The 21,672-nt window shown below is 58.2% G+C and overlaps 9 protein-coding genes across 9 annotated transcripts; 3 read left to right on the top strand and 6 right to left on the bottom strand.

The window, feature by feature from the left end:
- Positions 1-91: 91 nt before the first annotated feature.
- Positions 92-1,761, bottom strand: B0H64DRAFT_354478 (uncharacterized protein). The gene is made up of 4 exons (XM_062801540.1): positions 1,431-1,761; positions 1,272-1,371; positions 1,040-1,186; positions 92-965 (listed from the first exon to the last, which is right to left on the bottom strand). Exons 1-4 carry the CDS (start codon positions 1,447-1,449, stop codon positions 197-199), a joined length of 1,035 nt encoding a protein of 344 aa, XP_062662315.1. The 5' UTR covers positions 1,450-1,761; the 3' UTR covers positions 92-196.
- Positions 1,762-2,076: 315 nt separating this feature from the next.
- Positions 2,077-4,096, top strand: B0H64DRAFT_429932 (fungal-specific transcription factor domain-containing protein). The gene is made up of 4 exons (XM_062805914.1): positions 2,077-2,714; positions 2,776-3,083; positions 3,139-3,272; positions 3,331-4,096. Exons 1-4 carry the CDS (start codon positions 2,261-2,263, stop codon positions 3,998-4,000), a joined length of 1,566 nt encoding a protein of 521 aa, XP_062662314.1. The 5' UTR covers positions 2,077-2,260; the 3' UTR covers positions 4,001-4,096.
- Positions 4,097-5,693: 1,597 nt separating this feature from the next.
- On the bottom strand, positions 5,694-7,823 carry B0H64DRAFT_454382 (amidase signature domain-containing protein; the record flags this gene model as incomplete). The annotated part of the gene is made up of 2 exons (XM_062807272.1): positions 5,694-6,307; positions 6,371-7,823. The coding sequence occupies 2 exons, from the start codon at positions 7,821-7,823 to the stop codon at positions 5,694-5,696; spliced, it is 2,067 nt and encodes a 688-aa protein (XP_062662313.1).
- A 970-nt stretch (positions 7,824-8,793) lies between these two features.
- Positions 8,794-10,662, top strand: B0H64DRAFT_386230 (uncharacterized protein). Its single transcript, XM_062803125.1, has 3 exons — positions 8,794-9,186; positions 9,265-9,925; positions 9,990-10,662. Exons 1-3 carry the CDS (start codon positions 8,919-8,921, stop codon positions 10,573-10,575), a joined length of 1,515 nt encoding a protein of 504 aa, XP_062662312.1. The 5' UTR covers positions 8,794-8,918; the 3' UTR covers positions 10,576-10,662.
- B0H64DRAFT_82599 (putative high affinity copper protein) lies at positions 10,618-11,521 on the bottom strand. The gene is made up of 2 exons (XM_062808836.1): positions 11,323-11,521; positions 10,618-11,233 (listed from the first exon to the last, which is right to left on the bottom strand). The coding sequence occupies exons 1-2, from the start codon at positions 11,377-11,379 to the stop codon at positions 10,661-10,663; spliced, it is 630 nt and encodes a 209-aa protein (XP_062662311.1). The 5' UTR covers positions 11,380-11,521; the 3' UTR covers positions 10,618-10,660.
- A 1,067-nt stretch (positions 11,522-12,588) lies between these two features.
- Positions 12,589-15,052, top strand: B0H64DRAFT_82591 (ferric reductase like transmembrane component-domain-containing protein). The gene has a single exon (XM_062808835.1). The coding sequence runs from the start codon at positions 12,707-12,709 to the stop codon at positions 14,714-14,716; it is 2,010 nt and encodes a 669-aa protein (XP_062662310.1). The 5' UTR covers positions 12,589-12,706; the 3' UTR covers positions 14,717-15,052.
- On the bottom strand, positions 14,683-16,962 carry B0H64DRAFT_429929 (serine carboxypeptidase S28-domain-containing protein). Its single transcript, XM_062805913.1, has 3 exons — positions 16,569-16,962; positions 15,394-16,514; positions 14,683-15,331 (listed from the first exon to the last, which is right to left on the bottom strand). Exons 1-3 carry the CDS (start codon positions 16,677-16,679, stop codon positions 14,878-14,880), a joined length of 1,686 nt encoding a protein of 561 aa, XP_062662309.1. The 5' UTR covers positions 16,680-16,962; the 3' UTR covers positions 14,683-14,877.
- A 1,331-nt stretch (positions 16,963-18,293) lies between these two features.
- On the bottom strand, positions 18,294-20,355 carry B0H64DRAFT_354468 (uncharacterized protein; the record flags this gene model as incomplete). Its single annotated transcript, XM_062801539.1, has 2 exons — positions 18,294-19,359; positions 19,421-20,355. The coding sequence occupies 2 exons, from the start codon at positions 20,353-20,355 to the stop codon at positions 18,303-18,305; spliced, it is 1,992 nt and encodes a 663-aa protein (XP_062662308.1). The 3' UTR covers positions 18,294-18,302.
- Positions 20,356-20,999: 644 nt separating this feature from the next.
- Positions 21,000-21,672, bottom strand: B0H64DRAFT_82533 (uncharacterized protein). The gene is made up of 2 exons (XM_062808832.1): positions 21,473-21,672; positions 21,000-21,403 (listed from the first exon to the last, which is right to left on the bottom strand). The coding sequence occupies exons 1-2, from the start codon at positions 21,501-21,503 to the stop codon at positions 21,081-21,083; spliced, it is 354 nt and encodes a 117-aa protein (XP_062662307.1). The 5' UTR covers positions 21,504-21,672; the 3' UTR covers positions 21,000-21,080.

The raw sequence follows: 21,672 nt of genomic DNA, 5'->3' as shown, positions 1-21,672 counted from the left end.
CCCAGAGGGTGCCTGAGCCAAGTCATAGGTACGAAAAAGGAAACCCGTAAGCCCGGATTCGTCTCGCAGAACATGTATTCGTAGGTACACAACCCCGTCTATTTCTAATATTAACAAAAGATCAAAAGGTATCAAGTGCTCGGAAATCACAAAACAAAGGGAACTACCCCTCACCCAAGTGACCCAACCAAGGCCATCAGACAACCTGTTGCCCTGGCTTCCCGCCCAACACATGGTGGTACCCATTCTCTTCCCAGAACGGCTCGCCACGGCGGTCCTTCTCGCACATAGCCACGATGCCGAACGGGTCCACGACGGTCATGACCAAATTCCGCTTATCCGCCCAGCCGGGCCCATCCAGCTCCGTCTCGCCGTCCTGCGCGAGATAGCGCTTGTAGCTCTGCGGCAGGTAGAAGCGCGGGTGACGCGCATTCCACATCAGCACGTTAACCAGCATGGGCGCAGCCTCGAACACCCAAAAGAACCACTCATAACGAATGATCGGACTCAGACTGCGCCAGGCCTCCTCCCCCGGGCCACCGGCACCCGCACCGGCCACCACCATGGGCGCGGCAAAGTGCTCCACGGCGCGGTAAATCGTGCGAGCCAGGATGAGCAGCATGCTGGCGTAGAGCGAGTAGAGCACGGCGCGGACGCGCGGGTGGGCGACGCCGGCGCGCGCGCACCGCGCGTGGAAGAGCCCCGCCAGCGTGTAGAAGAGCACGATGACGGCCAGCTGCAGCGCGAGGGAGGCGCGTAGTAGGTTGTGGCCCAGCTCGTAGTTCTTCCCCTCCGGCGTCCGGCTGGTGGCGAGGTAGGCGACTCCGAGCGCGTTGAGGATTTCTACTACGGCTGAGAGCGCGCCGAGGGTTGTGAGCACCCGCCCCGGGTGGATGGGCGAGAAGTAGGGGACGTAGTAGAGCGTGCGGCCGAGGATGTGGTAGTTGGCGAGTTCGAGAATGGGGCTGGTGGGGCGGGTTAGTGTTGGTGGTGAGTGTTTGGGAGGAGTGCGGTGGTGGGTGGGCCAGAGACGACTCACGGTGACATGTAGATGAGGAGGGTGCTTGCGAGGTAGACATTGACGTTGCCATAACTGAAGGCGCCGACTTCACGGAGGATAAAGCCGGCGGTGAAGAGGACACAGCAGAACGGTAGGTAGGCGGTTACTCGAAAAGATTTGTAGTGACTGTCGAAGGGTTAGATCGGCTGTCGAAGGTTCGCGAAAGGGGCTCCGCGAAAGGGGCTCCCCTCTGTTCTCCATCCGTACGTACAAGCACTGCCAGAGATGCAATATCCCTGAAACACCAAACAGGACAGCGAAAGGAATAGGGGCGATATTAGTCGGGGCGTAGAACCACACGCTCCCGAGAACTGGACCCATTGTTAGGAATAGGTCGACGACCACATGCTGTGAGATAAGGGGGATTTACCCGGTGCGCCATCCGCCATGTTGGCTGTAACCCGAGACGGTAACACGCAGGCAACGGTCGTCGTGTCGAGGAATAGGATTCACCTTATTCGTACAAGTAGAATATTACAGACAACGGATAGGATATGTTGAGAGAAAGAGAATGGCGCTGGAATCGACTGGAGAGCCGAGTTTGATGGTTACAAATCAAAGCCAAGGGAACCGTTACCTATCAGTTATATATCACGAGTCTGTCATGATATGAATCATCTGATCTCACCCGATCTGCCTTGCAAGTCGCTGATATCTCCCCTAATCCAGTTAGAGAGCTGTGCCATGGGGCTGCTGCAAGGTGCTTCCCCTGCACTGGGCCCCTGCACTGACTGGGATTGAAGCCACCCAGCAATGCCAACATGCGGGCGGCGCCTGCGTGGAAGCGTGGCAATGGATCGGGAATCCCGCTGCGCGCTGATCGTCGGCGCTGTCCTCTCAGAGGGTGAAACCCGAGTCGTCCCCACAAATTCAAGCTGCAACCTGGAATCATTCATTCTGACTCATCCACATCCGAGGGGGAGGATCGACCTGCACAGTTACTTCCTAATCGGGACAATAGGGTGGCCAAGAGATTTTTGACTTTGCGGGAAGGATCCGCCGACCACAGCCCCAGGGCTGGATTGATTCCAGGACAATTTGACCCACCCTTGACGCGCCTGGGCGACCCTCCCCCACGCGCTCGTGCAAGGCAAAAGTCCTAAGTTTGGATCCATTCTTATGAAGACGGGCCGCCGTCGTGGGAGGTTTCGACTGGGAGACTCGGTTACCAACTGAGTACAGAATAGGAAAATAGTCGGCATGTCTGAACGCACCACACCCGATCCGTTGGCCCCCGAACCAACGGCCGCAGCCACTACCGACCGTACCGAACGCCAACAGTGCTGGGAATGTCGTCGCCGGCGTCTGGTTTGTGACGGCACCCAGCCCGTCTGCATGAAATGTCGTGCCGCCCGCATCGTGTGCCCCGGGTATGCAGACAAGAAACCGTTGACTTGGCTCGCCCCGGGCCAGGTCATGTCACGTACCCGGAGGAAGAAGAGCCCGAATTCAAAAGCCACAAAGGGGGGGAAAGTGCCGCCCCCACGCAAGGCTTGCAACGGAGCCAAACGGAAACCCGAAAGCAAGTCTCCGTCGATGGCCAGTGACTCTGGTGAAGACTCACGGAGCGACGATCAGGGGGATATGGTCGAGTTTGGACGACCTGTCGAGCTCCGGGGCGAGGTCTGTGATATCTTCGAGGCCATGATGTATTGTATGCACAACCCGTCCCCAATTTACCTAGCTCGACGCTCATTAGTTCCTTTTCGCGCTAGACAATGGCCACATCTACCCGCAGCTGGAAAAGTATCAACTCGCCCCGAGTGGCTTCTTGTTCCCGATATTGTTAGTGCGGGATCTCCCCCCATCCATCGTCCACACTCTGGTATCTGTGGTTGTGGGCCACCGCATTACCCAGGTGGTGGAGGACCCCACCACAAGCCAGGTCGTCAAACCGATGTGGACGCGCCTCTACCGCCACCGTGACATTGCCGTGCGCGAAATCACCAGGCTAGTCGCAAACGAAGCATCGCGGAAGGAGATGACCACATTGGTTGCTGTCTACACCCTTCTCTTTGCCATGGTAGGTCATCAGAAATCGTCCAGCCGAAGAACCACTCGTCTCTGATATCCTGCAGCTGCAACAGTCCTTCACCCCCGGTTGGCGGACCCACGTCGACGCATACATGAGTTTACTCCACCTCCATGGCTCGTTCCAGGATGTACTTCGTGACCACCCCTTTATGGAACTCAGCATGATGGCGCTATTCATGTACGTCGGCCCGTCCCTAACCTTATTGTCTCCCACTTACCCCTAACCCCTCCCACAGCGTTGGCATTTTTGCCAACACCACCAGCCCCAACAACAACCAATTCCAAGTCGCCAGCACGCCCGAAACCCTCCGCATCGCCGAAGCCTACTACACCGAGAGCTACTACCCCTCCATCAACTGCCCGCCCACCCTCTTCTCCAACATCATCCTCATCAACGACCTCCGCTCCCACCTGCCGTCCCCCGAAACGACTCGCTCCGCCAAGCTCATCCTCGCCCGCATCGAGGACTTCTCCCCGACGGCCTTCAGCGCGGACAAGGAGGCGTTCGAAGAAGAGTGGCAGCTCCTCGGCAGCATGTTCCGCGCGACGACGGCCCTGTACGCCATCCTGTCGCTGCAGTCGACGGGCGCCCTGCCGCGCTCGTCGCCCGAGCTGGGCCTGGCGCGCGCCCGCCACGCCCGCCAGCTGTTCGCGCTGCTGGAGCAGGCCCAGGAGGTGCCGCGCGTCAGGAAGCGCATGGTCTGGGCGCTGGTGGTCGCGGGCGTCGAGGCGGCGCGCGCGGGCGGCGGCGTGCAGAAGTGGATCGGCGAGCGCCTCGACGAGATGAGTCGTGACCATGGCGCTGCGGGCCCGCGGGTGGCGAGGGACACGCTGGAGAAGTTCTGGGCTGCTGGGGGTGGGACGTGGGATGAGTGCTTTACGGAGCCGTGTTGTTTTCTGATGTAGCATGTGGGATGAGAAGACGAGGTGGGATTTACACATGGGGAGGGTATAAACGGGTGGAGGTCGGTTTTTTAGAGGGCATATGCGTTGGAGTTTTGGTCCTGGCGATAAATCTCCACTTGGTTGGCCTTGGATATGCGGGTATGAACATGTCTCATGGCTGTCAGCCGGCCTGGACAGCACTTCTTCTCTCAGCTACTTACTTAAATACCACTACTACTTTCTCGCAACCTGCTACCTAATTCTGCCGTACTAATGTTGGGTCACCAGTCACCAGTCACCACTGCACTAACGTCAAGTAATCCACACCCAAGTGACGTTGCCCTAGGTAGGCAGTCACGGTTCGCACAACCCCTATGATACAACACAAGCCGACAGCACCGACCCGGAGGGAGGATATTCCTTCCCGCCTTTCTCAACCCTGGGCTCGCACGTACACCACTCCTCCCGAGGCACGCCGTCCATAACCTTGGGCACGTGCTGCCCGCAGCCAAACCATGTGGCCTTTCCTAGAAGGGGATGGCGTCAGGGAGTTATCAGGCGAAACACGGCGTCATAGAAGGAAGTAATGTGGGAATCGACGTCATGGCGGTGCAAGCTAGGATTGTCGGGAGGATTTGGAGCGGGACATACTGCAGGTGCCGCACGTCGTTTTGTGGCACATGATTGCTTGTTCTCGTATTCAGTTTCAGACCTGCTTGTGGGCTGTGGGTTGGGGTTGGTTGCCTGGTTGTTGGGAGGGAAGAACCGTGCATATGTGAAGACGGAGGATTTGACCTGATCTGGAAAGGTTGCTGTTAGGGCTGAGGGGTGAGGACCGTGAGGTTGGCTCGTTGGGTTGAGTTGGATGGAGTGCAACACCTCAGCTGGGTGGTTTGATTGGCCCAAGTGGCGGCAAAGTGACGCAACCTTGCTGGTGTGGCTTGAAGGGGCTTGGATCCTTCGACTGTCCTGGGATTGCGAAACTTGGAATCGTGTTTGCTGTTTTCGGAAGTAGTTCCCATAGAGGCTTAACTAAGCGGAGGAGATGGAAGATGTATGTGCCGAAGGATGATACTCTTATGAGGAGACAACTCGCAACCGTTAGTGTAACGCGGCCATTTGTCGAGATCTCCATAGCTAGTGTGTAGGTGTAAGAGAATATACTATATGGATATTGTTTAAAGGAGTTTGTAAAATAGCTTGTCTCCAAGTATCACCGCGCGTCAAGACTAGGTACCTAGGTAATTACCTACCTGTTGCTAAGATTACCTCCCCTTTCCCTATCCTTCATTTCTCTCTACGTTCTTATCTTTGAGCTAGGGTAACGTAGAAGGGCCTATCACCAGCGTTTCTCAACTCGGACACACGGTCTTGCACTATTGTATCATCTGCAGAAGATACATAATTATATTCCCAGTTGCTTGATAAGGCTCCAGGCGGGCGCCTTTAAGTTTAGTGTCATTGCCATCTCAATATGGCGGGCTACATGTGTATCAACGCCCCAATGATATGGAATCTTTATGTACATTTCCCATAACAGCGTACCTCACCTACAAACAATCCCGTATCCTCAGCACCCACCACCCAGCAACCCTTTGCCTTTCCCCTCTCCCTTCATCAACCCTTACCCTTGCCCTTACCCTGGCCCTAACCTCAACCCCAACCCAACTTTCACGGTTCACGTTCACTCATATTCACCCATTCACCCACCCACTCACTGCCCTCCCTCCCAACCGCCCATCCACCTCCGCATCAACACCTCCCCCCCCTCCATCACACTCGCCCCGACCCTCGGCACCCTCAACACGCCCCCCTCCACCAGCTCCTGCGCCAGCCTTGCCAGCAACCCGTCACACCCACGCGCCGCCAGCACGCTGACCGCCACCGGCAGCCGCTCCTCCTGCCCCGTCACAGTGCTCATCACCCCGACCTCGCCCAGCGGGAACACGAAATCGGGCACGCCGGCAAAGGAGCTGATGTGCGGGGCGGCGAAGCCGATGGGCACGACGGGGGGGCCCTCGTAGAGGTTGCGTGGCAGGGAGAGGCCGGTGCTGGCGGGGTAGAGGAGGAGGGGGGAGGCGGTGTTGCAGGTTTGGGTGGTGGTGGTGTTGTTGTTGTTGTTGTTGTTGTTGTTGTTGTTGTTGTTGTTGTTGTTGTTGTTGTTGTTGTTGTTGGGGGTGGAGGGGAGGAGGTGGGTGGTCAGCCAGGTGGCGAAGAGGGTTTGGGCGGCCAGGGCGGTGGTGAGGGCGCTGGGGGGGAGGGCGTCGCCGTAGGCCCAGCGGATGAGGGGGGTGGGGTTTATGAAGGGGAGGCGGTTGGCGTGCGCGGCTAGGGGTGGGGGTTAGTGCCTGCTTGGTGGGTGGTTTTGGAAGGGGTTAAGGGGGAGCTTACCGGCGTAGTCGCAGTAGAAGGGGTCGCGGAGGAGGGCGGTTTGCTCTTTGGTGATGATGGTGGCGTACGTGGTGTTGAGGAGCTCGCTGAGAGTTGCGTTGCCTACGCTGGCGGGCCGAGTGCCGGCCCATTTGATTTCGGGGTCCAGTGGGCTGGCAGTCCCGCTTACGAACTTGGCGAGCGCGTCGGCAAAGTCCTGGAGGAGCTTCACGGCTGGGTCGGAGCTGGGGTCGGGTGGGAAGCCGAGGGTATAGATTTGCTTGGGGTACTGGGGCTTTTCGCGGGCGAAGGAGGTGTACTTCTTGCCGTACATGGCTGCATTGGCCGCATCCCAGATGTACGGGTCACGCACTATGAAGCCGGGAGTGTCCAAGGTTGGCGCAAGGGGCATGACGTGGTCGAGTGAGACTAGGCCGTGGGAAGGACGGTTGCCGAATAGCCCCTGAATGCCGGCTGGCCCGCGGATGCTGCCGCCTGTATCGCTACCGATGGCAATGTCGAGCCACTCGTACGAAGAAATAGACGCACCCGCCCCGGAGGAAGACGAGCCCGCGTCCTCGTAGCCATCGCCGCGCGGGTTGAAGGGAGCGTGGTAGTCGACCCAGTCGGCTGTCGCAAACTCTCCGTTGGCAAACTGAGAAGTCTTCTGAAGGCCGACAATTTGCGCCCCCGCATCGATGAGCCTTTGGACGGCTGGCCCGGTGACATTGCTTGGCGGGTAGAGGTTGTACCAGGCTCTGTTACCGTTGGACCCTTTCACACCGGCAAGCCTGTATATATCCTTGACCCCGAGACGGACTCCGGCCAGTGGCTTCTCGGCCGTTTTCGTGAAATACAACCGGGACGGGACGCCGACGGAGAGGGTAGATGAGCCTGGTATTTTGGCCGACATAGGCTGGAACCCGCCGTCGGGGGTTGGGATCAGGGGCTCGGTAAACGCCCCCGCGAAATCCTCGTACAGGCGGTAGATCGGGTACAGCGAACCGGTGGCGGCCTCGAGGAAGTAGGGCCCGGACGGGATATTGGAGTCCTCGAAGTCAATCACGGTGGACGAAAGCCCGGGCAAGATTTGTCTCTTCGTCACTGTCACATCCCTAGCCCCCTTTCCACCCCCAGCGCCGGCCAAGAAGATGGCCTCGGAGAAGGCTGGTTGATAAACATCGTCGATAGTGGTCCAGTTCCCCAAGAGGTTTGGGAGATTTGAACTAGATACGCGGTCTTGGACGACAGTCACCGGTATGAATCCAATCACCTGAGTGACTTTGGAAAGCGAGCCCGTGGGAACATTGACTTTGCCTGTTGAGAAGGGCGAAACAAAGTAATAGACATCGTTGAGTATCACGGAGAAGCCGGTGGATGCGAGCTGAGCCGATGTGGTTGTGAGGGCGACGAGGAGAAACAGGATCAACAGACCCAGCGACCGAACTGATGCTGTCTCGACCGATCCGGCCATGGCGAGTTGGGGTATTAAAATGGCAGCACCACATTTCACAACCCAAAACTTCAAAATCATGGCAGCTTTGGTGTATTTATTTACTACGACAGCTCGAGGATCCTAACCCCGGCCCGTCAACTCGCTCCACGAACCCCTCACGTCATCCCCTTCTCCTGCCTTTCTCGTCAATAAGACGCCGTTGCTATTCGTATGTATCTTGATACCCCTGAATCAAATCTCACGTCGCTTACGACGATCATCGGGCATGCGCGGTCCGCGTTGTGGCGTCAGATTGGGTGACAATGCTTGATTTCGGTCTCGGGACGCCAGATTTCAGTACGGCATGATTGGGTTAAGGGAGCTTGGAACAAGTGTGACTTGAATTGAACCCCGAGCATCCCCGGGGGGAACGGATTTGAGGCAGGAGAATCATTTGAGTGGGAGGGTTATTTCCGCCTCTTGTGAAGGAGCTGCCAGGGGTGGTGTGGTACCAGGGGGTGGTGCTGCTAACAGAAGACGATGGCATCTCCGCCTTTGAATCTTAGTGGCGGGATTAAATGGACTTTGGGCGGCCCCCAACGCACGCTTCATGCCATCTCAACCGGCGGTGTGCTTGGCCCTCCAAGGAAGTGTGGAGGATTCGGCGCCGCCAGAACGGGATAGGCGAGAAGGAATAAAGCATGAATTGTAAATTCCCGATAAAATATTCAGGACCTTCAAAAACCTCCTTCCTGGTTCGGTCCCGGGGGGATAGGGGTTGCTCGAGGGAGTCGGAATCAACCGAGCTGCGGCGATGACCACCCGCCTCTTGACAACACCATATTGTTGAAGGCACTAATAGAACACCATCCGCATGGCAGTAAGCCTTTGGGAAGTGGCTGGACGGGGGAATGTGGATGTGACGCTATCACCGACTTTGCTGGCACCAGGTTCACCCCTTCCCCACCGGGCCACGGCCCGGAAGACTCGGGACAAGCAAGGACGTATCCACGAATCCCCGCATTGTCCCGCAGGGCCTTTCAACCGGTCCTATGTGCCATCTGGCGGATTTTCATGACATGCCGGAGTGATATGAGCTCGTAAAAACCACGGTGCTCGGTGTGTCTCATAGAAATGCTGGATCATCTGGGTGAGAGGCCTGGTGTTGGTGCTGCGGCCGCCGTCACGCTCGTCATCCTTCTCATTGCGTACTTAGCGCGCCTCAACCAACTCCTCCTCCGCACACCGGATGAGATCAAGAAGTTGGCATCGACGAGATGGAAAAGGGAGTTGCTGCGCGAGACATATCGGAGACTTGAACAACACCCGATAGAGACTCAGGATTATGTTAGCCGCATCCCTCCGAAGCTCGAGAGGCGGTACATCGTCACCGGAGGCTCTGGTGAGTCCGTTTTGCCCGCTATGGAACACAAATCCGACTTCGGCTAGTCCAACCCCGCCACTTCTGACAAGCTACCAGGCCTCGTGGGAGGTTACATTATCCTCCAGCTCCTCGAGCGCGGCCAGCCGCCGGAGAGCATCCGCATCGTTGACTTCAGGGCGCCCAACCGGGCTGATATGCTCCAGGGTCCGGCGACTCGCATCGACTTTGTCCAGACCGATGTATCCTCGGCCGACGCAACCGACGGGGCATTCAACAAAGAGTGGCATCCCTCCGTTTCCCACTTGCCCCTAACCGTCTTCCACACGGCTGCCGTGATCGTGCCCTCAGACCGGTCCAAACTGGTATCGGGTTTCTGCGAGGCCGTCAATGTCCGGGGCACGCAGAACGTCCTGGATGCCGCGCGGCGGGCGGGAGCCGACGTGTTGGTGTCGACCACGTCGGCGAGCATCAGCATCCGCCCGGTGGAACTTTGGGTCCCGCCCTGGAAGTTGCACTCAAAGACGTCGCCGCGCGATTACTGGCAGGTACTGGATGAAAAGGACTTCTTCGAGCCGCTGCGCAGCCATGGGGAGTTCTACGCAAACTATCCCGCGTCCAAGGCGGCGGCCGAGCGGATCGTTTGTGCGGCCAACTCCAAGGGGCTGAGGACGGGGTGCATAAGGCCTGCGAACGGGGTGTATGGGAACCCGACAGACAACACCGTTGGCGGAGCACTGGCCAAGGCTGTCTTGCCTACGTAAACAAATCCCTTTTTATCCAGTGTAGACGACGAGGAAGTCACTGACTGACCACATCACCAGATGGACCTCGCACATCGTGCAGAGCTTCGCGCATGGGGCCAACGTGGCGATCGCGCACCTGGACTTCGAGGCCATTCTCGCCGCTCCCGCGTCGGCCTCAGCGCCACAGGCTGGACGTCCGTTTGTGATCACGGACCCTAATCCTCCCACCCGCTACCAGGACCTCTACTTCCTCGTGCAGACCCTCGCCATCACGCGCTTCCGGACCGTTGCTCTCCAGCCGATCATGATGGTCCTGCTGTCATACCCCATCGAATGGTACACCCTCGCGCTGGCGCGGTTTCCCTTCCTGCGGAAAGCACTACCCGAGCTCACGGGCGAGGTGAAGCACCTTCAGCCCGGCATCTTCAGCATCTGCACCCACCTAGTGGCGTCAAACGAGGTGGCGAGCCGGCCTGTCAGCAGTGGCGGGCTAGGGTACACGGGCGTGATGTCGACGCTGGAGGGAATGACGCAGGAGGTGGTAGAGTGGAACCGCGACCATGAGGGGGCCGTCCTCGGGGAGCGGAAGGTGTACCAGACCAGCGTCTCGCTCGCCGACGAGATCGCCAGGGCAGCGGCGAAGATCGAGTCGGTCGCGAGGTGAGGCCGGCCGTCGGCGCGAAACAAAAAAGCTCCTTACGAGTAATTATCAGGGTATCAAACATTAAAAGACAATTAAACACCCCCCTTCACCCACAGCAAACCGTCGGCTCCTCCACCCCGGCCGCGGTATTCCCCCCCTTGACCGAACCATTCTCCATCCCCCCGATCACCACCGTCCTCGTCATCCAGTCGCACAAGAACTTGCCCAGCAGCGCACCGATCAAGATACAGATAATGATGTACCCGTTGTAGTACATAGCCAACAACATGACAATATACGCCAGCCCAAACGTCGCGGCATGAATCAGCGCCCTGATAAACTGCTGCAGCGGCGACGCGCGGAACGTCACGGTACGCGGGGCCTGCGTCTCCCCATCACCACCATCCCCGCCGTTCCTCCCCGCAGCGGGGCACGAAGACGAACTGGCACTGCCATCGGCACCGGTACCGGCGGCGGGCACGTTGGCGATGAGCGCGACGCGCGCGGCGAAATCGCGCTGGATGTGCTCGTCGTACTCCTTGCCCAGGCGCCGCAGCCCCTCGAGCACGACCACCATGAGGATCACCCCCAGGCAGGTCGCCGCGAAGGCGCCGTGGCTGGCGATTTGCCAGGACGAGGTGAGGAAACACGCGTCGATGGTGTACCAGTTCCAGAGCATCTGTTGTGGTCTCGGTTAGAGAGGGGGGAGGTTCAATCCGGGGCCGCCGGCGGGAATAAGCCGGGGATGGATTGTCAGTGTTCACGTACGGAAATCTTGCAGGCCGGGCCGGCGCCGCCGTCGCCGCCATGGTCGCCGTGGTTCATTTTGGGGGGGATTGGAGGGTGTTTCTCTGGCTCTCGGCGCGGCTTGGGGTGGTATTCTCGGGGCCAGGCGCGCCGGCTTGGTGTGGAGTGCGCTTTTGCGGAGGGAGAGAGTGCGACTCTTCCGAAGGAGCGGTTGGCACGGCAGGAGGGTAATATGGGGATGCCGGTAGGTGATGGGAGGTGCAGATTAAGCTGCAGAAACCGTTGGACGAGGGGAGGTCGGCAGGTGCTTTTCGGGGTGGTTTTTCGGGGGATTTGTCAAAAGAGAGGGGCGGGTTGTTGGGTTTATTTACGAGGTCGAATGAACGACTTCGCAACCAGGCTGGAAATTGGAGATTGGTGAACCGTGATGCAGACGGGACAATCTCGAGAGGGGGCCGGATCCGGGAGATCACCGAGTCGGCGCTGCTGCCTTTTAAAAACCCTCCATCCCGCGTCGAGTCCGTGGCACGGCGCACCCTGACGGTTCTGTTTCACGACTTGCTGGCTCAAAGTGGCGTAACTAACTTGCGCAACCCCCGGTAATTGTCTTGACTGGGCGAGCGAGTTCGAGCAGAAATGGGGGTCGTCTCTTCCGTATGTGTTCTCAAGCAGAACTGCCAAGATGGCGCAACGCCGCAAGCACCCCCCGTGTGACCAGGGGGGAGGCCCGAGGATCAACGCGGAGGTTACCATTGGACCGCTCTGGGAAGGTAACCCGGGTCCAGCCCATCGGGTTCCACCCTGCTGATGCAAGAAACGTGCTCAAAGATGCTCAATAAAACCGGGGAAAGGATGCTAAAGGATACTTTGGTAATGAGGGCGAAACATGACTGTGGAAGAACAAGAACGACCAAGGAATCGGATGGGGAGAAAAGCTGGATTTGAGAAGGTTTGGCATGAGGAACTAAGCTCCGTAATTGGACCGTTTATTCTCGATTAATCTGCTCAGGGACGCAGGTCCACCACCGCCAAACGCTCGGCAGATTCCAGAAGATGCGTGTTCGGAGTGTACCTCCCGAGTTTTCGGGAAGAGGAACCGACCGCATGGCATGAGCCTCATGGAGATAAGAACAACCTGTCCCTGTTGCTATATGCTCTAGTCGAGACATGCAACCGTTACGATTACTCTCTTTCGAGTCGAGAACCGTCGATCCCCTTGTCTAGTCTCGATCTGGCCGGGCACTTGAGCCTATCATCTACTGTGTCCATCGATGTAGATGAGCGGCCTGTACTCTCCCAACCACTAAGTCGTCCTACCTCGGAGGGCCTGGGGATATCAACCCCCCATCCACCAACCAAGACCAACAGAGAGACCGCAGACAACACACGACAGACAACCGCAACCATGGCGCTCACGCAACGGCATATCCAGAACCTCTCGGAGGCGGCCGCGCTTGAGCCACACTGGGGCTACGCGGACCGCGCCGTGCCGTGCACCAACGACCCGGGCTCCTGCGCCTACCTGGACGTGGTCTACGGGGCCCACGACCTTGGCATGATCTACACGGGCATCTTCTGGCTCACCGTCGGCGGCATCCTCCTAGTATGGGCGATCGGCCGCCGCCTGTTCCCAGCGCGCGAACCGCACGACGACCTCCTCGCACAGCTATCCAGCGCCCAAAAAGAGAAATCCAAACAACCGGCCGCCGCAGAGGCCGACGAAACCACAACAACAACAACAACAACCACCACCCCCCAACCCAAACCCACCGCCCTCACCCGCCTCGGCCGCGCCCTCGCCTCCACCACGCGGCACCACCTCCTCCCGACCACCCCCCTCCGCATCCTCTTCGGCGCAACCACCCGCCTGCAACTCCTCATCCTCGCCATCCTAATCGGCTACCTCACCATCTGGACCTTCATCGGCATGACCTACGCGACCTGGGTCACCCCCATCAAGGGCCAGCCGGCCCACGTCGTCAACACGCGAACCACCATCGGGCCCTGGGCCGACCGCATCGGCGTGCTGGCCTACGCGCTCACCCCGCTGTCGATCCTGCTGGCGTCCCGCGAGTCGGTGCTGAGTCTGCTGACCGGGGTGCCGTATACGAGTTTTATGTTCTTGCATCGGTGGACGGGGTATATCATTCTGATTCAGTCACTGTTGCATACGCTGGGGTGGGTGCTGGTCGAGGCGTGGCTGTATCAGCCGCAGCCGATGGTGTGGAACATGTGGATCGCGCAGGAGTATGCGATCTGGGGGGTGGTGGCGCTGGTGTTGCTGGTGTTGTTGTGGGGGCTGTCGCTGCAGGTGGTGGTGCGGAGCGTGACGGGGTATGAGTTTTTTAGGAAGGCGCACTATGTGCTGGCGATGGTGTATATTGGGGCGTTGATCGGGCATTGGCAGCAGTTGCAGTGCTTCCTTGTGCCGGGGTTGGTGCTGTGGGGGTTGGATCGGGGGGCGAGGTTGGTGAGGATGGGGATGTTGCATTATGGGTACTGGGCCGAGGAGGGGAAGTGGGGGTTCAGGGCGGTCGAGGGCCAGGCGAAGTTGTGGAGGGATGAGGAGTTGGGGGATGTGGTGAGGTTGGACTTTGACCATGTGCAGAAGCCGTGGAGCATCGGGCAGCACTTCTTCCTGTGCTTCACCGAGGGGAGCATCTTCCAGAGCCACCCGTTCACGCCGCTGTCGCTGCCGATGGCGGACGCCGCCGGGAAGGTGAAGCATTCCTACATCTTCCGGGCCAAGGGCGGCGAGACGAAGAAGATCGCCGAGGTGCTGGTGAAGAAGGCTGCGGCGGAGAAGGCACTGGCCACGTCAGTGATCATGCAGGGGCCGTACGGCGAGCACATCGCCGAGGGCCTGACGCAGGACGTCAACGTGCTCTGCATCACCGGCGGTACGGGCATCACCTACGTCCTCCCGATCCTGCTGCGCTTGGTCCGAGAGAAGCCGGCGCCGGGACGGAAGTTGGAGCTGGTCTGGGCTGTCAAGAGGAGGCAAGACCTGGAATGGGTCGAGCCCGAGATGGAGGAGCTGCGCAGGCTGGGTGCTGCCCACGGCCTGCGGATCCGGACCTTTGTCACGTCCGAGCCGCTCACCACCGTGACGTCTAAGGAGGTCAAGGTCACCGATGACAAGGGACGGACGGAGTCGGACGACGATATCGAATCGATCCAGGGGACACAGTCAACACGGAGTGGGAGCGAACACAGGCCCGATGTTGCCGCCACGGTGAGCGACTTCGTTGGTGGCGTGGCGCATGGCCAGACCCGTGTCTTCGGGAGCGGGCCGGTGGGCATGGTCGTCGAGATGAGAGCGGCCGTCGCCAAGTGCAACTCCGGCGGCAAGGTCTGGAAGGGAGAGGAGCGGTTTGACGTGCGTCTTGTTTGTGATGATCGGTTAGAATGGTAGATACCCCTTGTTGATTAAATTTCTGTTTAGTGGTTTAAATGAGTCCCAATGCCAGTGATGCTGTTGAGATACTGCCAGCTCATGCTTATCCTGACCACACATATCCCAACCCATCAAAGATCTTCCCCATCGAACGAATCTGCTACTCGGTTAGTATCCACTCACGCACGACAGCATTTCCCTCCCCTACAATGTTCTTTCCTCCACTCCTTCACCCACGCCTTCACAAACTCGACCTCGGCGTCCTGGGCATCCGCCACCGGCTTCGGCGGCAACCCCGGCCTTGTCTCGTTAGGAAACAGGCCGTTCTCATCCCAGTGATGCACACCGTCCTCGATCAAGATGAACGGCTCGCTGACGGTGCTCTCCCGCTCCGGCAGCCCGATCCGGTGGGGCGAGGCATACCGCCACGGATCGCGCTCGCCGTCGACGTGGGCCAGGCGCGGGTAGCTGATGCTGACGCCGCCGTGCTTGTTGATGCGCTCGATCTGGGGCGGGGTGGTGATGTTGAAGGCCTCGCGGCAGATGACGGAGACGAAAGGGATGTCGATGAGGCGCGAGATGAGCGGGAGCTGGTCGGCCGGCACGCCGGAGCCCGTTTGGAAGTAACCCCATCTGCAAACTCGTTAGGAGGAGGCTGGGATGAGTACCTAGGGTTTCGGGACACTAAAGCTTACTCGAAACAGTATTGGTACGCCCAGAGCCGCCAGTTCTGTTTGAGGTCGTCCTGCTCGTAGTAGGTCGAGTTGTAGCTGGTGAAGCACGCGTCCTGGGATGTCTTGTTGGACCGGACGCAGTTCTGGATCGCCGTGGTGTCGACATAGCCGATGTAGTTCAGGAGCTGAGTGGTCAAGGTGTCCGCCTCGTCGCCATAGCCACCCACTTCAATAAGTTCCCGGGCCTCGGGCTCGAGGCCGGTAAGCTCCGGGTAGAGGTTTGTTGTGGCGGTCATGTTATTGCAGTAGTAGCCAAACCCGGTGTCGTTCACTGCGGGGTCCCAGTTAAGGCCCTGTAGGCCGGAGATGCCCCAAGAGATAGTGAAGGCGAAATCATCGTCACGGGTGACGTTGCCCAGGCCGAAGGCGGTCTTCAGACGCTGCACGTACTCGCTATCGGACTTTCCGAGGAGGATGTTGTCGACCACGTGCGTCAACTTTTGCGTGGCAAGAACGCAGTCATGGGGGGCGTAGATGCGTGCTGCTTCGTAGTACTGCCAGTAGTCGTAGATGGCCTCCGGTACGCCGGACGAGGAGATGGCACCCCAATAGACATCTGGGTACAACTTCCGCAGAAAGGCGACAAATGCACCTGCGTACGAACCCCCATAAGCGATGTAAGGGTTCTTCGCCGAGGTCAAGTCCAGATCTTCCAAGCCCTCGAACACGACGTGCTCGGCAAAGTAAGCCATGTCGGCCAACGCCTGGTCGGTCGTCAGGAAGCGGAGGCTCTCGGTGCTGAAGTCGGGGGTGGGGAAGCTCTCTCCGTAGTAGCGGTGCTCCAGGATCACGCCGAGCCCATGGGTAGCCTGAGCCAGCTTCGCGACGATGCCCTTTTGGAGAAAGGGAAGCCGGCCGGCGCCGTCGGTTTCGCCGCCCTGTAGAACGATGACGGGGCCGCCTTTCTTGTAGTGACTGGCGTCGAACCAGTAGCGGAGGGGAAAGGTCTCGTCCGAGTGCGGCTCATAGAGGGTGTCATTGTGAAAATGATCGACCGGTACATCCAAGGTGCGAACCGGGTACAGGTCCTGAAGGTCCCTCTTCAGGAGAGCAGACCCTTCTTCCGCATCCCGTCGGTCCAACTGCGCGAGGTCAGAAAGTAATACTCGGAGCTAGCGATGTGAATAATATCCTACCTGCTCCCCCGAATCCCGGAGTGCCGAGGAGGCCCGGATGCCTCCATCAATCCCAGCGACAAGTTGGGCGAGGCACGCAGCGCCGACCACAATTGCACGAAGCATTGCCATTCTGACCACAATCCCGGCGGTGACGATGCCAATTGGGGATGAGACAAAAACAAAAAGGAGCACTCACCTTGGTGGCCTCACAACGCGCGATGCGACCCCTTTTGAGCTTTGCCGACCCTCTGCTGTATGTACGGTTCCAATCCCGATTCCCGGGTTTCCCAATCCTCGGAGATGTATTGTCCTGCGAAAGCGGAAGGTAACGAATGGAGCGCGGGGAAGTTGGACTTTTGCAACTTCCTATTCCAGCCTCTTTTGAGCGGCGCGATCAGCGTGCCGCTCATGGTCCAAACATTGGTGATTGCCGGGGTGCCGGCCGAGCCGGGGGTGTCCAGTTGCCGAAGCGCCAAGCCAGCAAGGGCCTTGTGGGTCGGGACGAGCGACCGCTGGTCAAAGTGTTTCCTTTTTCAAGATGTTTGTTGAGGGTGGGAGTAGCTGAGGTACCTCCTTGTAGGCACTTGCTTGTAGGTAGATACGAACTAGGTAGGTAGCTAGGTAATAAAGGGCAAGCTAGGTAGTTTTACGGAGTAGTTGGGGTTATTTGTCAGGTATAGACAAACTACACATTAATTAATTACTAAATAGGTACCATTGAGGCACGGGCTAATTATCTCAAGGCTTCGGCAACAGTTCAAGTTGAATTTCAGGGACATGACACGGCATTTCTAGGGGGAGACATTAGGTGGTATATTATCTCAGGGCCACCTTCGATACAAGTCTCGGGTAGCTTGTACGATAGTAAAAAACCATCTACTACACTCTGCAGCCTGTATGATCCACATTGACAACGCTTTCCAGTCCAGCTCTCTAAGAACAGGAAACCGTTTGTAAGAAAGTTCAGGACTGGCACCACAAGTTAAAAGCACCGCGCCAACCACAACCATGACCGTTCTCAAACTGGCAGCGGAACCAGCATGTTCGGTCACCCAAATCTTGGTCCTAGTCCTGACTGTCAGTTTTCGGGATTAAAATTGGGGGACACGGTGGCATGATGACTGACCTCGAAGCATAGCCCAGCCCGACTCTGGTGAAGGAGCTTAATGGGATATAATCACCCGGTTGTATGGGGCTCGTCATCGTTCCTCCCGTTGAGCTTTGATGTGTCTTGCTCTAAATGTTAGGGTTTGGTGTGGCGAAACTGGAAATTGTTGTGGTTGGAGACTCGTGGATTGCAGTGATGCTTTGCTCGCTTGACCCTGTTGCGCACCTATCTGGCAGCGTGAAGTTCAAAATGGCTGTGGTTGAGCATCAAGCGTTCAACGAAATGGGAGGCGATGTTTGATGGAGTGAGTGTGAACACAGCTTGTTGCCCTTTCAGAATGCTCGAGAGGTGCAGGGGTGACAGTTGTCGGAGCAACGTTCCACCGGCATCGCTTCTCGCGAATAAAAGCGTCTAAAACCTGCCATCATGCCGAATGAGCAGAAGTTCTTTATAAGTTTGACTGATCGGATGAAATTTGGGCGAGCAGTTGGTATGTAGGTTCCGGAAGGGGGTGGCTGCTTAGGTCGGCTACTTCGTGGAATTAGTAACAAACGAAGAAAAGTACATGCCGAGGTGCCCAGGTACTATTAAAGGGGGATATTGTCGTGTGGATGTTTGGACTGTTCAGTTCCTACCTCAGGTATCTACCTCCCTACGTCCATCTCCCCATCCTCCACCATCCCCTGACCAAACTGCACATACGTGGCAAGTCCGTTCGGGTCAGCGTGTGTAGAGGTATCAAACCGCTCGACGCCCTCGCCCCGGCCTGTTACGGGAACACTCCAGCGTCCCAACTTCCAGTCCTTCCCCTCCCCGGAAGCCGCAGCCAACGCCACACGCAAAAGATGCAGCTTCCCATCCGCCTGTCTCGCATCCGCCGCAGACCAGGAGGCCGGCCGCCGTCCCCTAAACCGCGCTCCAACGAGGTCAACGACACGCTCAAGCAACAAATCCACCACCACCAGCACCACACACACACAAACCACCACCAGGACACCAACCAAACTAAAGTTCTGCACCTCCCCAACCGCCCTCACCAGCTGGTTCCCACACTGCTCCCGCTGCTCGCGCGAAAGGGGCAGCATCCCCAACCTCCGTCCCGCGCCCTCCAACAACGGACTCCCCCCCTTAACCGCAAACTCCACCACCTCCGCCTGCAACCTCGCCAGGTTCATCTGGAACCACCCCTCCACCTCAGCGCGCCACTGGTCCGCCGGCAGAGCAGGCGAGACATTCCCCACCGCCAAACGCTGCGCGCGCAGCGCATCAGCACCCCCGAGCGCCGACACGGCGGTGAACGTGTTGATCTCGGCCAGGCTGACCAGCAGGCGCGCCGCGGTGGCGGTCTGGACCGCGGTGTATTGGAGCGGGGCGTGCTGGGTCAGGTGGGTGGTGGTGAGCTGGAGGATGCCGGCGGGCGGGGTGCAGATGTGGGAGGACGGGTTGCAGAGCCGGTACTGGTCTGCGCAGATCAGGGGGGAGAGGTAGCGGTCGGCGAAGGTGTAGAGGTGGTTATCGAGGGTGAAGTTGTAGGTGCCGTTGGCGGAGAACCAGGGGTCGTGCACGGGGGCCGTGTAGCGCATGTCGTTGGGGGTGAGGAGGAGGATGCTCACGTCGGCGTCGGGGCGGGTGAGGGCGGGGATGGGGAGCCAATTGGAGAGGGGGGAGGGGGGTGCGTCGGAGGCGAAGGCGCGAAAGGAACTGTGATGCGGTGGTTAGCATGGGTGGGTTTAAGCACACGGAAGGCTAGGATATGGCGTACTGTAATGTGTACCCCAGACCGGTATTGTTTGCCAGAGCTACATTGTACCGGTGGGTGATGTTCCCAATGCCCTCGAGGACAGCTCCGAGCGGATACTCGATGAAACTGCCTTGGGAATCGGCGGTCCTCTGCGCGAGGTCGGCAACGTCCACCGGCGAGCAAGTCGTTTGAAGTTGGAGGCTGACCCGGTCCTCGAACCTCGCATTGATGCCTAGCATTTCGTGCGAGTCCAAGTAGCCCGAGGTAATGGAAAATGCCTTGTCGACACCGGGGACGCAGCGCTCGCTCGCTGGGATAGGGCAACGAGCCGACGTGTCCACTTCGTAGGGAAGCGTGGGCTGGACGAATGTCGATAGTACCGACGAGGTTGTGCTATTCGTGTAAAAGCTGGCGGCATGGGTGCGGGCGCGAGCAGCAACGTCCCGACTCTTGGCTGTGAAGAGGCTGGCAGTCTCCGCGTCAATGGTGGAAGAAAAGTCCCAGAACCCGCATTCGTGTGCTTCTGCTCTCGCGATAGTAGGGCCATAAGCCTTATTGGCTACCCTCGAGGTGAACAGCGCGGCGACAGTGAAGCACGCCGACACCACAAGCGCCGGTATTGCGACCGAGAGCGTCCGCCAAATGAGCTTCTGTGGCCGTCTCGGCGACCATGCCTGATGGATTTGGAAAGCCTCCCATAGGGTACGAGCGGCACCGGCAGAGTTCCGCAAGCTGACACGGTACTGGAGGTCCAAGGCGCTGACAGGTCCTGCTTTCGCTTTGCGGTGGTGTAGAATAAACGCGACGATGCTCCAGCAGCTGGCCCCTGCGATGGTGACAAGGAAGGTCAGACCCGACAAGAGGATATTGCCCGAGTCCACGGACAGAGTCAGTGTCGGTGCCAGAGCGGCGGGCTTAGAATGATCCCACCACAGGCCATGAGCGATGGAAACCATTGCTCTGCGCACCAAGGCACCTACGAAGTAGATAGGGGTAAATAACAAAACAAAATTGTGGTCGAAGTTGCACAACAGTCAACAGGGAAGGACTCTCTTATTTATACATCTTGACCGGATACCCCCCAGAGAAAAAGGCACCTCACGCAGCTGTCCCAGAGCTGAGCGCATGGGGCCTTCAGGTGGCGCGGCTAAGCTGAGAATTGTTGGTCGTGGCTCTCCAAATATTGAACTATCTCCCTTGGCAAGACGCCATTGAACTGATCGGGCCAAACATCACAGCGTCACCGATGATGGTGAGAAAAGCCCATCCATATATGGCTAGGTACCTCAGGTACATGTAGCTTTCCCTCCTGGATACTTCCAACCGATCCCCGAACCCAAATAATACCTATCAACCCCTCCAAACATGGGTGTTGTTGCATTGAATGAGGCTTGTGCGGCGGAATATTCTATTCCATTGAACTCCTTCTCTTCTTGCTTGTGGGCTTGACAAGAATTGATAATTAGGTATCTAAATTTGAAGGGTGAGGGGAAAAGTGTAACCCCCCCCCCCGGTGTCATCGCTCTTTTGTAGTCGATTTATTTCTTATTACATGGGGGCGTAACTGCGACTAAAGTGTCTAAGGGCTCCATGTTAACCCATCCATGGACGCTTCTCACAACCTCTATACCCCCATGTAACCCCAGGCAAGTAACCCAACACCACACGTCAGTCACCACCTTCACAGTCGCGCTCTCACATTATCCGAGCCAGGCCCCTCCGTCGGCGCGGGTCCCTCATTCGAACTCGCCGTAGCCGCCTCAACCTCTGCCTCGGGCCCGCTTCCCTCGCAAATAACCGTTCCATCGTCAAGCACCCATCTCGGATACCGAATGACAAAAGGCTTAATCCACCCGTCGGCTTCCATTTTAGCCAGGATTGCCTGGGCCGTCGCTATTTGTTCAGGGGTGGGTCCATAACCACCCTCACGACGCGCCTCGTGAGTATCGTCGCTGGGGTGGCTGGGCTCGGCTGCTGGGGGCTCCGGTGCCTGATGCTCTGAGGCTTTGTTGGCAGTTGCACAGGTTAGACGGGTGATATCTGGTGGGGACGGGCGGGGATGACCAAGCTTACCGGGAGTGTTTTCCGAGTGAGAAGATGACATGGTGGTTGTGTGCGGTGAGATAATTACTTGGAACCTAGTTCGGTTGGGGTCCTTGGTGGTCGGAGAGAATGGAGATCAAGAACGGCGAGAGAGACGGAACTTAGACTTCAAGATGAAGGGGACTGCCCGGGTTAATGAGGAAACGCCTGCCAGCATAATCACAAATGGA

Source organism: Chaetomium fimeti (assembly GCF_033439085.1).
Source record: "Chaetomium fimeti strain CBS 168.71 chromosome Unknown B0H64scaffold_2, whole genome shotgun sequence".
Lineage (NCBI taxonomy): Eukaryota > Fungi > Ascomycota > Sordariomycetes > Sordariales > Chaetomiaceae > Chaetomium > Chaetomium fimeti.
Note: the sequence above shows the minus strand (reverse complement) of the source record. Positions and strands in the feature narration are given on the sequence as shown.

What these genes read in the sequence shown, in the direction of transcription:
- B0H64DRAFT_354478 (XM_062801540.1), bottom strand. An exon ending in TTGCATCTCTGGCAGTGCTT is followed by an intron (nt 1,187 to 1,271) that starts GTACGTACGGAT and finishes ACCCTTCGACAG; the next exon opens with TCACTACAAATCTTTTCGAG. An exon ending in CTCCTCATCTACATGTCACC is followed by an intron (nt 966 to 1,039) that starts GTGAGTCGTCTC and finishes CCGCCCCACCAG; the next exon opens with CCCCATTCTCGAACTCGCCA.
- B0H64DRAFT_429932 (XM_062805914.1), top strand. Translation starts at nt 2,261, where the DNA reads ATGTCTGAACGCACCACACCCGATCCGTTGGCCCCCGAACCAACGGCC. An exon ending in CTTCGAGGCCATGATGTATT is followed by an intron (nt 2,715 to 2,775) that starts GTATGCACAACC and finishes TTTTCGCGCTAG; the next exon opens with ACAATGGCCACATCTACCCG. An exon ending in ACACCCTTCTCTTTGCCATG is followed by an intron (nt 3,084 to 3,138) that starts GTAGGTCATCAG and finishes GATATCCTGCAG; the next exon opens with CTGCAACAGTCCTTCACCCC.
- B0H64DRAFT_386230 (XM_062803125.1), top strand. Translation starts at nt 8,919, where the DNA reads ATGCTGGATCATCTGGGTGAGAGGCCTGGTGTTGGTGCTGCGGCCGCC. An exon ending in CATCGTCACCGGAGGCTCTG is followed by an intron (nt 9,187 to 9,264) that starts GTGAGTCCGTTT and finishes ACAAGCTACCAG; the next exon opens with GCCTCGTGGGAGGTTACATT. An exon ending in GCCAAGGCTGTCTTGCCTAC is followed by an intron (nt 9,926 to 9,989) that starts GTAAACAAATCC and finishes CCACATCACCAG; the next exon opens with ATGGACCTCGCACATCGTGC.
- B0H64DRAFT_82599 (XM_062808836.1), bottom strand. Translation starts at nt 11,379, where the DNA reads ATGAACCACGGCGACCATGGCGGCGACGGCGGCGCCGGCCCGGCCTGC. An exon ending in GCCCGGCCTGCAAGATTTCC is followed by an intron (nt 11,234 to 11,322) that starts GTACGTGAACAC and finishes AGACCACAACAG; the next exon opens with ATGCTCTGGAACTGGTACAC.
- B0H64DRAFT_82591 (XM_062808835.1), top strand. Translation starts at nt 12,707, where the DNA reads ATGGCGCTCACGCAACGGCATATCCAGAACCTCTCGGAGGCGGCCGCG.
- B0H64DRAFT_429929 (XM_062805913.1), bottom strand. Translation starts at nt 16,679, where the DNA reads ATGGCAATGCTTCGTGCAATTGTGGTCGGCGCTGCGTGCCTCGCCCAA. An exon ending in TCCGGGATTCGGGGGAGCAG is followed by an intron (nt 16,515 to 16,568) that starts GTAGGATATTAT and finishes GACCTCGCGCAG; the next exon opens with TTGGACCGACGGGATGCGGA. An exon ending in GCGTACCAATACTGTTTCGA is followed by an intron (nt 15,332 to 15,393) that starts GTAAGCTTTAGT and finishes ACGAGTTTGCAG; the next exon opens with ATGGGGTTACTTCCAAACGG.
- B0H64DRAFT_82533 (XM_062808832.1), bottom strand. Translation starts at nt 21,503, where the DNA reads ATGTCATCTTCTCACTCGGAAAACACTCCCG. An exon ending in TCACTCGGAAAACACTCCCG is followed by an intron (nt 21,404 to 21,472) that starts GTAAGCTTGGTC and finishes CTGCCAACAAAG; the next exon opens with CCTCAGAGCATCAGGCACCG.